Source organism: Nomascus leucogenys, chromosome 7b (genome assembly GCF_006542625.1).
Source record: "Nomascus leucogenys isolate Asia chromosome 7b, Asia_NLE_v1, whole genome shotgun sequence".
NCBI lineage: Eukaryota > Metazoa > Chordata > Mammalia > Primates > Hylobatidae > Nomascus > Nomascus leucogenys.
This window is the reverse complement of record NC_044387.1, coordinates 61,650,213-61,662,660: the sequence shown is the minus strand read 5'-3', so window position 1 is coordinate 61,662,660 and position 12,448 is coordinate 61,650,213. Positions and strand designations below refer to the sequence as shown.

The window sequence follows — 12,448 nt, the reverse complement described above, 5'->3', positions numbered from 1 at the left end:
CTATGAAACAGATCTTCCTGTGAATACTCCTATGAGATAGAATTGGATGTTACAAAGCTGACTTATTCCTGAATTATTTGCTGAGCCAAGGCTAAGGAACACTATGCCGTAAATGCTGATGGCGTAATTTATTGTCCAAAGAGATGTGTAGTTTTCTTTTCCCAGTGACACCTGTTTCATTATAATAAACCCAAAATGGTTTTAGTTTTTGTATATATTGATTACCCATAGAGATAGCTCCAGAATTTCCTTATGGAAGACTGCACAGAAGGAAGTGACAAGCGTTGTGAAAGTGGTTTTTTGTTGTTGTTGTGTTTTGTTGCATTTTGTACTGTTTTTTTGAGACAATGTCTTACTCTGTCGCCTAGGCTGGAGTTCAGTGGCATGATCTCGGCTCACTGCAACCTCTGCCTCCCAGGCTCGAGTGATCCTCCCACCTCCACCTCCCAAGTAGCTGGGACTACAGGCACACACCACTGTGCTCAGCTAATTTATTTATTTATTTTTTTGTAGAGACAGGGTTTTGCCATGTTGCCCAGGCTAATCTCAAACTCCTGTGCTCAAGCCATCCGCCTGCCTCAGCTTCCCAAAGTGCTAGGTTTACAAGTGTGAGCCACCGCACCAGGCCACCTGTTAATTGTTCTTTCTTACTGATTTCCATTTAAAATCCAAGTTACTGGCTCCTTTTCATGATAAGATTTTAAGAGCAGAAGCTGCTCCCTTAAGAGTTTTTAAATATATCTGTATCTTACTGTTTGTAAGTTTAATGTTATTTTTCATAAACTACAAAGTTAGTATGGCATAGGAAAACATATTAAAAACTTCTAATTTGCTAGGATTTTATGAAATATCGCTACAAAAGAAACTTCTGTAGATAATTGGGTAAGTCTAATTCACTGCCTTATAGAATCCATGGGATTATAAAACCTTTTTCTATAAACCTTGATCTTGTCATGTGTTTTGTAAATCTTTAATAAGCGCAAATTGAATTAAAGGGAGCATCTGCCACCAATGTCTTGACATAGACCACATAGAGCAGTAGTAGTGTTAGTGGTAAGTCCTAGCTGTATGATTTGCCTTAGACTTGAGCCACATGAAATCAGGCAGGAGGACTCTTTTGGACCATCTTACTGCCACTATAATAAGCACCTGGCCCTCAGCAATATGAATCATAGAGAAAGCAGAGTGGAGGTACCAAGAGTTATTTGATGAGACATTATTTTATTATTTTCATATGCCTCTTTTTATCTTTTTTTTTCTTTTTTTTTTTTTTTTTTTTTGTTTTGTTTGAGACGGACTCTTGCTCTGTCTCCAGGCTGGAGTGCAGTGGCACAATCTCGGCTCACTGCAACCTCTGCCTTCTGGGTTCAAGTGATTCTCTTGCCTCAGCCTCCCGAGTAGCTGGGATTACAGGCACCTGCCACCATGCCTGGGTAATTTTTGTGTTTTTAGTAGAGATGGGGTTTCACCTTGTTGGCCAGGCTGGTCTCGAACTCCTGACTCAGGTGATCCGCCCCCCTCAGCCTCCCAAAGTGCTGGGATTACAGGTGTGAGCCACCATGCCTGGCCCGCCTCTTTTTTATCTTCTGTTAGTTTTTCCAAGTTGGTCAGAAGAAGTTGATCGTTTACATTTCCTTGACATGGAGAACTTTAATTGGGAAAGGGAGCCAAAAAACTTTCCTAAACAATGACCATTTCATTTCACTAGTACCCAAAATGCGGTTTTTGTTCTTTTTGGCTAATATGCCATTATGTCAACAATTCTAGCCTACAGAAGGGCATTATGCTTAATAGTTTGTACAGTAAATTCTACCTTTTATCCAGCCAGTTTTGTTGAGCTGGCTTACTGTACTCTGACAATTCTGTCTCTCATGGTTTACCAGTGAATTGACTATTTTGCACCTGGGGCTCACCTTGGAGTAAAAATAGGTACAGATATGCCCCCAGCAGCTCTTGTTTTGGATATGGTGTTCCAGAGGCAGGAGAGAGTCCAGTCCATTGTCTTCCTTGGCCTTCAGTTGGCAGAGGTAGAAAGCTATTTGGCTTTCTCCCCATTATAAGGACTAGAAGTTTCTAATAGTAAGAAGGGTTGGTTACATGATCTCCATGGGAATATGGACACATAGGAATGTAGGTAATTCCAAGGATACAATCTAAAGAAAGGAGTTCTGTGACAGCTCAGGAGAATTAGAAACAAAGATACAGAAGGAGCTGCTGGCAGTTCCCTCTGGATGCATCTGACCTTCAAAAAGGGCTAATAAAGGAAAGCGTGGAGAGGATGTGTTTGACGGACAGCTCACTGACAACAGTGCCGAACGGTGCCTTGATTTGGCTGTGTATTGATTTAGTTTCCCTTTTCTTTACCATTCCAGAATGTCATCTGAGCCTAGATGATCATTGTGTTTCAGAAATGAAAGATAGAGCAGCCATCGTCTTGTCTGCCCCTCTTATTGTAGTAGGATGCAGAGGCAAGGTGAATTGTCCAAGTTCACATTCCTGGTTATAACTAGTTATGTGGCACTCAGACCAAGTTCTCAGGTCTCCCCACTCCCATCCCAGGACTTCTTAAGCGGCACCATGCTGGCTTTTATAATTAAATATTCTTTTAGTTAGCGGCTGGTAAGACCCAGAGTTTAATTAAAGATTACTAATTGGTTCTGTTCTTATTCTCTACTGTAGATAAAGAAAATGTTGGGTAATTTAGTTGCCTTCTGTATGAGGCAGACGTAATGTGAAAGTTGATAGGTATTTTTATAATTCTTTCTTGGTATGTGTAACTCAAGGACTATTCTCGTATCCTTAGAAACACAGTGAGTTAAGAAAGCAAACAAAAATAATTGCTCCTTTTTTCTTCAAGCAATACATGTTTATTGCAAAAATTACAAAATATAGATACATAAAACGAATAAAAAAGAAAACAAAATACCACATCACAAATCATCACTTTCTAGACTTTGAAAAATTTCCAATATACTTTATATACCTATATATACAAATATATAGGTATATAATATATACTATGTATATATTATATATTTACAGTATATATAAATATATGACAGATACGTATTTAAATGCAAATAAAAATGGAAAATAATATATTGAAAATAATTTTTATGTCAATAAAATGTATTTCCATACCATCACTTTTCTTTTTTCTTTTTTTTTTTTTGAGACGCGGTCTTACTCTGTTGCCCAGGATAGAGTGCAGTGGCACGATCTCAGCCTACTGCAACCTCCAACTCCCGGCTTCAAGTGATTCTCCTGCCTCACCCTCCCGCATAGCTGGGACTACAGGTGTACGCCACCACTCCTGGCTAATTTTTGTATTTTCAGTAGAGATGAGGTTTCATCATGCTGCCCAGGCTGATCTCAAACTCCTGACCTCAAGTGATTCACCCACCTCAGCCTCCCGAAGTGCTAGTATTACAGGCATGAGCCACCTGGCCTATCAATTTTAATAAGTAGATATCTTATGTGAATGTAACATAAATTATCTACTTAGTATGTTATTGGAAATCTAGGTTTTTTTCCCCTACTATTACTGTATTTTGAACAATCTTAGTGAATATTCTCCCAACAAAATCTTTGCACGTTCTCTTAATTATCACCTTAGGAGAAATTTATGGAAGTAGATATCTTGAATCAAAGAATATGCATATAATTAAAATAGCAAAAATAAAAAAGTTAAAAAAGGATATGCATATAATTAATATGTCTAGCCTGATTGCCCTCCAGAAAGAGACATTTATGTTCCCACTATCCAGTAAAATAAGGATGTTAACTACTGATTCTTACTGCCAAGGCTGAATGAATTACCTGGGACTCTCTCTTCTCAAAGTGATTATAAAGCTGTGAGCATATTATTATGACCCATAAGAGATTATAAGCAGAGTTATGTCAGAATCTTATCATAGTTACACAAGAGGGCCTAAGCATATAATATGCACCCTTTGCAATCAAACATAAGTGTTCCAGGGCCTGTGAGGTTTGTGCTAAATGTATGTTAGTCGGGCAATAGTTAAGCAGCTAGTTTCTTTTCTTGACATCAGAAGTTAGAAATATTTTCTGAATCACATTTCAAGATGAGGTCTTTGTGTTCTGCTGCTTATGATAATTCCAAAAGTAACTATTTGGTGTTTTCTGTGTTCTAAGGACTTGACGTGTATTACCTGACTAAATCTTTAGCACAAACCAGTGTGTTAGGTGTTGTTCCTTACATATTACAGACAAGAAATCTGAAGGACAAAGAGGTTAAAGTAACTTACCCATGGCCCCAGAGTTAGTATGTGGTATTGTAGAAGTTTGAAACCAGGTGTACTTCTTCGACATGGTCTGAGGCATTAAGTAATATCGCCTCACTCATAACCAGGCTTCTTATTATTTCAGATAATTTAACCTTTATTCATACTCACTGCACTTGTAAAACATGTAAGAAGGCAGCAAAGTGTAGCAATTTGGAGTGTAGACTTTGGATGTGTGCGGTGGCTTGTGCCTGTAACCCCAGCACTTTGGGAAGCTGAGGTGGGAAGATCACTTGAGCCCAGGAGTTTGAGACCAGACTGGGCAACATAGTGAGACTCTGTCTCTATTAAAATAAATACAAAAATGAAAAAAGATTATTAAAAATATATATATATAGGCTTCAGAGCCAGAAAAATCTGGATATGTTTGACAGTTTTTTTGTTGTTTTTTTGGTTTTTTTTTTTTTTTTTTGAAACAGGGTCTCACTCTGGGGTGGAGTGAGCCAGGCTGGAGTGCAGTGGCACAATCACAGCTCACTGCAGCCTTGATCTCCCATTCTTAGGTGACCCCCTACCTTAGCCTCCCGAATAGCTGGGACTACAGGCACACACCATCACACCCTGCTAATTTTTGTAAATTTTGTAGAGATAGGGTTTTGCCATGTTGCCCAGGCTGGTCTCAAACTCCTAGGCTCAAGTGATCCACCTGCCTTGGCCCCTCAAAGTGCTGGGATTACAGGTGTGAGCAACCGTGCCCGGCCTGTTTGACATTTCAGTAGTTAAGTGTGATGCCTATTCTTGGTAAGCACAAATAATAGAGGGCATTATCATTATCATCTTACTTAACCTGATTATAATTATAACTTAGATGTGGATTTTGAAAAAGTATATTTTCGTTTGTTTCTAAAAATGTTTCAAATCTCCATGTCATTTTTGGGTTTTGTCTTTTGCCTTCTCTGAATATAAGTTTGTAATTTTTCTGGATGTACAAAGTATAAGGGTGGCTTGGTAAATACAGGGACAGGTTAAATGTTGCTCCAGTGTATGGAGTAATACTCTTGCCTTCATTTGGTGTGGAAACTTCAAAATTATCATCTTTGTGACTAAGATTATATTGGATAAGGCCATAATACAGATGATTTCTTCATTTGGTTCCCTTTATTTAATTAGCTTCAAGTGCTATTCATGTGAGCTCAGTGATCCACATAGCCTGTTCTGAATCTGAAAATACTAGGTCAGTTGCGTTTTCATCCCTTGGAGGCTTATTGGGTTTTTGTTTTGTTTTCTGCTATGTGATGAGTGGTTTTTATTTTTGTATGCACATACAGATGTACCTACACATGCACGTACATACACTTATGATCAATGAGAATTTACCATTTTATTTATTCTGCAATACAGGTTTTTCTCAAGTTCTGCAGTCCCAGAAACAAAATGTATTATTCCTAGGAGGTAGGAAGAAAAAAATGTACTATGAATCATGCATCACAAAAGAAATATCTGCCGAATATCTATCAATTGAGCCTTAAACCTTTGTTCTTAATCCTCAGAGGCCAGATGTGATAGAATCATTTTGGATGTCCATCTTCTATTTATTTCAAGTAGACTTCATGACTTTAAGACAGATTTCAAACTAGATGAATAATTAGACTAGGATGATTTCATATTTTTCATTATTGCAGACAACATTAAAAAGTTTGCCCAGGTTCTATATTTAGGGCCTCTGGCCATTACCCTAAAAAACTGCTTTAAATTATAATGGTTCTTATTTTTTAGAAGTCAATGTCTAAACCTTAAGCCTATCAAGTGTTCTAGTTTTTAGCCACAGCAGAATGCCTTAACTTGCATTTCCTGAAGGATTCTCATACCCAACATCAGGGTTCTTTGTTATTCCAGCTGATTACACAATCGGGTCAGCTTGTTTTTCCTGCTGCATCTCTGTAAATGGGGCCTTTCCAGAAAATCGACAGCCAAGCCCTTCCTTTCTCTTCTGAGTGTCCTAACACAGTTTGTTCAAGCTGCTGGGTAAATAGATCAGTTCCTTGTCAGGGTCCTGACAAAGGAGCTTCATATTATCTCACTTTAATAACAAGTTCTAAGACCTGAATTATTGTAGCACGTGTACTTACCTACTTGAGAAATGGAAGAGCCATTTATAAGGAACATTTGGGATTCAAACACGTTTCCTTTGGAGTCTCACAGTTTTTTAGGGAGTGGTCCAGAAAAAGTGGCATTTGCTCTGGTATCTCTGAGAGGTAACTTGGACCGTTTTTTTCTGGAGTGAGAAGTGGACAGAAGTGGCCACCTGCTTCCAGAAGTATTTTTTACTGGATTGGCATCTTCAGACGGTGGTGGTGAATTCAGTCCTGGCTCTTACTTTTCAGTATCCTCGTACTTTTAGTGACCAGAACCTGGAGCTGGAACACCTGTCCTCACTGCTTCTTTGTGCATTTAGGAAAGTGTTCAGAGAATATATGGTGCATTTGTGCAGTAAATATAAATTTTAAGATACTTTTACATTATTCTCCCCAGAAAGTATCTGTTGGATCTAGATAGAAATCCATAGTTCAGTTTCTAAAGCTGCTGTTTACTGATGGCGTTTGTCTTTTTTCTTTTCTAAAATAGCATATGATGATAATGGGTTCATATAATAATACACAAAGTTCTTCTGACTCTTGAGTAGTGCTCTCACCATGCTCTGCCCTTTACCAAGTCATCACACCAGGACCTTTACTTTTAGAGTTCCTGCTACGCTGGTCATAGAATCCAGTCTTCTGAAACTCTTTGTATCTCAGCCTTGGATGTAGCCAGAAGAAACCTCCAAAACCCCTTTTGGCAGTACTGAAGCAGCCCCAAAGCACTGAGCATGCCGAAAGGCTTGAAGATCCTGAGACTTATGGTCCCAGCACCTCTCCTATACATGGGAGCAGCGAGTGGCTGGCGATGACTCCAAAAGGCCAGCCTTTTCATGTGACACAAGTGTGGGAGGAAGGACAGGAGACAGAGGACAGAACAAAAACAGCACAAGCAGAAGCAATAGGTTTGGGGCTAGTGCTGGTAAAGGAAGATAGACATGTAGGCATTACCTACCTCATAGTGAGCAGTAGAGAAAAGAGCCAGTGGGGAGAACAATGTTGGAGGTGGATGGTGGGGATTATGGAAATGATGGACAGTGGGCAGTGTGGGACAGCAGGTCCTGGGGCAGCAGAGGAGGCAACAGGTGGGGAAACAATGATAGTAAACCTGAACTTCAATGCAAGATTATTCAGATGACTACTTGAAGATGGGGTGGGAAAGACAATTAGCCATGTGGACCGTTATATAATGTCAGTGAAGGTTGGAGGTACAAGTTAGATGTTTATTGAAGGAGTGCATTCATATGGGCATATACCATTTCTGCTATGGGAGTGTGTGTGTGATGGGGATGTACATATAGAAATGTGTGCATAAAGAAACCTTTATCCTTTCTTTATGTGTAAAGCACACAGGCCGGGCACTGTGGCTCAAGTCTAATCCCAGCACTTCAGGAGGCCAAGGCTGGCAGATTGCTTGAGGCCAGGAGTTTGAGACCTACTAAAAAATATAAAACCAATTAGCAGGGTGTGGTGAGACACACCAGTAATCCCAGCTACTGGGGAGGCTGAGGTGATAGGATCTCCTGAGCCCCAGGAGTTTGAGGATGCAGTGAGCCAAGATCATGCCACTGTACTGTAGCCTGGGCAACAGAGCCTGACTCTGTCTCAAAAAAAAAAAAAAAAAAAAAAGGGAGGAAGGGAAGGGAGGGGAAGGGAAGGAAGGGGAGGGGAAGGGAAGAGAGGGGAGGAAGGGGAAGGGAGCAAGGGAGCCGGGAAGGGGAGCCGGGAAGGGGAGAGGGAAGGGGAGGAGGAAGGGAGAGGAGGAAGGGGAGGGAAGGGAGAGGAGGGGAGGAAGGAGGAAGGAAAGAGAAGGGGGAAGGGAAGGGAAAAGGGGGAAGGGAAGGGAAGCAGGGAAGGAAGGAGGAAGGGAAGCTTTGAAAGCAGCATGTGCAAAGCTGATAGGTCTTGTGGCTGATTGGCTTTTCTATCCACAACAACCAAGGAATAGTGTTGGATTCCATGGGATTCTGAAAGTAAAGTACCTGGTGTGATAACTTGGTAAAGGGCAGAGCATGGTGAGATACCAGTCAAGAGCCAGATTATCCTGGCTGAGCCAAGGCTCAGACTCTACAAGGCATATCTGTGGTCAATGTAGGCAGGGACAGATGAGAGGCAAAACAGAAATGAATTATGCCTCCTGTGTCTGCAGAACTCAGTCCTGTGGTTCCCAGGAGTACCTCTGTCCTGAGGTGCAGTCCATCTGACAGTGCCAACAAGCACAGATGGAACAGCCGGGTGGAGGATTCATGGCTGGCATTTGTTCTGCACAGGGCTCTCTCTGCGTCTGCCGCATGTCACAGCTGGTGATGGTGGTGACCTGGTTACAGACAAGGAAGAGCTCTGTATGTCTGAAAAAATTTTCCAATTAGTATTTAAAATTTTTAAGTCTAAAATATTTTAAAGCTCTCAAACTCCAAAATGACTCATTCCCTAAATATTTCAAACAGGCATTGTACTTTGCATTTGAACAGTATTTTTACTGTCCACAATGCGTCGACAGACATTAGTCCTTGTGATTTTCACACCCTCCACAGGGTCTCACTCTGTTGCCCAGGCTGAAGTGCAGTGGCACCATCATGGCTCACTGTAGCCTCAAACTCTTGGGTTCAAGCTATCCTCCCACATCAGCCTCTGGCGTAGCTAGGAACTACGGGTGTGTGCCACCACTCCTGGCTAATTTTTAAATTTTTTGTAGAGATGAGGTTGTCACTCTGTTGCCCAGGCTGGTCTCAAACTCCTGGCCTCAAGTGATCCCCTCACCTCTGCCTCTGAAAGCACTGGGATTAGAGGAGTGTGCCACTGCCCCCAGCCAGTTTTGTGTTTTCAATTGATCTCAATTTTACAGAATTTTGAGACAGAGATTAAGCACCTGTCTAAAGTCACCCAGCTGAGGTGGCAGAGAAGGAGGAGGTGCCTGGCTGTCCCAATTTCAAGGTCTTGCCATGACATTGTAGGACAGTTATCCCACTGCTTTTACATGTGGTAGCTTATGGCCATGAAAGAGCAAGTGTGGAAAATACCCAGGAAGAGGAGCAATGTATTCTTCAGTGTTTTCACTGGACTCTTCTCTACTAAGATACCTGCTTTTTTTTTTTTTTTTTCTTTTAGACAGGGTCTCACTGTGTCATTGTCAAAGCTGGAGTGCAGTGGTGTGATCATGGCTCACTGCAACCTTGACCTCCTAGGCTCATGTGGACCTCTCACCTCCGCCTCCCAAGTAGCTGGACTACAGGCACATGCCACCACGTCTGACTAATTTTTCTTATTATTATTTGTAGAGACTGGGTCTCCCCATGTTACCCAGGCTGGTCTTGAACTCCTGGGCTCTAGTGATCCTCCCGTCTTAGCCTCCCAAAGTGCCAGGATTACAGTCGTGAGCCACTGCACTCAGCTGATACCTGCTTTTTATCCTCCACATAAGCATCCTTTGTAGGCAATTTTGATGTTTAGTCTCAAAGTAAAACAAAGTAAATGTGGGTTTTGTTTTGCCTTTCCTCAGTGTATCTGAAATTTCTCATTCTCTCTTTCTCCTGAATTTCTTTCTCTCATTCTCTCAGAGATTTTAGTTCTGCCACAGTTCTGAGTATAATTGCAGATACATTTGTGTCTCCTGTCTTTCTTTCTTTGTCAAGAATCAGAGATTCTGAGATCTCACTGATGACAAAGAACAGAGAGAAAAGATACTTTTAAGAAATCAATTAAAATATAACTTGGAAATCGAAGGAGAATCCTGAAGGGTGAATCAATGGAATCACAAACTCCTTCTTTAGCATTAGGGGAATTTAGTCCTGTATCTTTATACCCCCACCCTGATGGCATACCTATTATGCCCTGCAGTTGTGAGCAAAAGCAGAGTAGTGATTACATATACTACAAAGCTGATTGTTTAAGTTTGGAGGTTGCCAGAAGAGGTATCTTAAATGCTTCTTATTATTGACCAAAATGTGGTGACTTGGTTGAGGCTGCACGGATGACCTCATCCCATTACATTTCAAGGCAACTGTGCTAATGAGAGCCAGGCTGCTATTCCCTAGTGTTAGTCCATTTTCACATCTCATTCATAATTGAAGTGAGTGAGAGTAATTTTTTGCCCATTATAGGAGGTGGTTACATCAGTTCTCCAGTGGCATACCAAAGCTCTCAAATTGTTGCGACTTAACAACTGTAACCTAGTATCATAAGATCTATGTTACTCTGTAAAGTGCAAATTCTAGAAGGGAGGAAAGGGGAGGGATGTGCTAAACTCTAGTCCAGGAAAGTGAATTTGAGAAATATTGCTGCCTTCTGATCTGAAACAGTGTCCTCAAAGCATCTGCAGTCACCTAATCAAACTTGATTATAATACAACTTGATTATAATATTACTCTTTCATTTCCACATCCTTAAATGTCTTGTGTGTGTGTCTCTGGAGGAGAGAAAGCATTTAAAGGCAAAGCTCTTGGTCCGATAGTCTCCTTTGATGGTATAGACTATATTGAAAAAATGAGCCTGGTTTTTAAAATATCTTTGGCATGAAATCTGACATGAATTATTATTTTCATTTGTACAGGTGGTTCCAGGAAAGAAATCACTGAACACTGGGAATGGCTTGAGCAAAATCTCTTGCAGACACTCTCCATCTTTGAAAATGAGAATGATATCACCACATTTGTGAGAGGAAAAATACAGGTAGTGGGATAAAAGAAAAACCTTTTTAATTGGAAATAATTTCAAATTTACGGAAATGTTGTAAAAATAAGAATTGAATAAAACATACCTGTATACCCTTTACCCAAATTCACCTGTTAACATTTTACTCCATTTGCTTTCTCATGTGTGTGTTCACCTCCTCTCCTGAATATTTCAGTGTGTATTTTCTAAGAATAGGGCTATTCTTTTTTTTTATTTTATTGATACATGATATTTTACATATTTCTGGGATACATGTGAGTGTTTTTTACATCATAGAACGTGGAATGATCAAGTCAAGGTATTTGGGGTAGTCATTATATGGAGTATGTATTATTTCTATGTGTTGGTAACATTTCAAGTCCTCTCTTCTAGCTACTTTGAAATAGACAATATGTTGTTGCTAACTATAGTCACCTAGTCGCTATGGAGCATGAGAACTTATTTCTTCTAACTGTAAGTTTGTACCATTCACCAGCCTCTCTTTGTTCCCCGTCCCACCTTCACAACTTTCCGAACCTCTGGAATCTATCATTCTACTCTGTCTCCATGTGACCAAGTTTTTAAGCTCCTACATGTGAATGAGAACATGCAGGATATTCTATTAAATAACAACACTACATTTATTACCTGCAATATTTAACATTATATGTAAGTTTAACATTAATACTAGAATATTTGACACATATTCTAATTTCATTAACTGGCCCACTTAATGCCCTTTATAGCCTTCCCCACCCCCACTCCAATACTGGTAATTATCTAGGAAAACATTGCATTTAGTTTTCATGTCTTTAGTCTCTTTCAGCCTGGAACATTTCCATAGCCTTCCCTTGTCTTCTATGACATTGAGGTTTTTAAAGTATACAATTCTGTTTTTTTACTAGAATGATTTCATTTTGCGTTTTGTCAGATATTATGAATCAATTCAGTTGTTGCATTCCTGGATGGAATACTGCATAGGTGATCCTGTGTCCTTCTCAAGGTATTATTTCTTGAGGCACATGACACTCATTTGCCCCTCATTGGCATTATGAGCCCAAGGTGTTATATCCAATTTCTCCATTGTAGAGTTACTAATTTTGCCTTTGCAAATAAACAGTTTTCTGTAAGAAAACATTTTCAGGCCACACAAATATATCACTCCTTGTCAAAATTTCTGTCTTGATTTAGGATCGATCCATTGATGATTTTTCATCTGAACCAGTCTTTACTGTGACAGTTTACAAGATGGTGATTTTATAAAATAATGCTTGTCCAATTCCAGGCCTCTCCCACATTTACCATTTGGCAACTATTATTCTACTCTAAGCAAGAGCCTTCCCTCCATTTATTTATTATTTATTGATTATTGATATGGACTCATGGCTTCCTGTATTTTCCAGTTGTTTGTGTTTTATT

At 40.0% G+C, this 12,448-nt stretch overlaps 1 protein-coding gene across 2 annotated transcripts in view; it reads left to right on the top strand.

Moving 5' to 3' along the window:
- Positions 1-12,448, top strand: part of TBC1D9 (TBC1 domain family member 9) — a 134,680-nt gene that overhangs the window by 58,592 nt on the left and 63,640 nt on the right. For both annotated transcript variants that reach the window (XM_003257743.3, XM_030816182.1), the window contains one exon: positions 10,929-11,047. In XM_003257743.3, the coding sequence (XP_003257791.1) occupies positions 10,929-11,047 (119 nt within the window). The remainder of the gene's footprint in view (positions 1-10,928; positions 11,048-12,448) is intronic.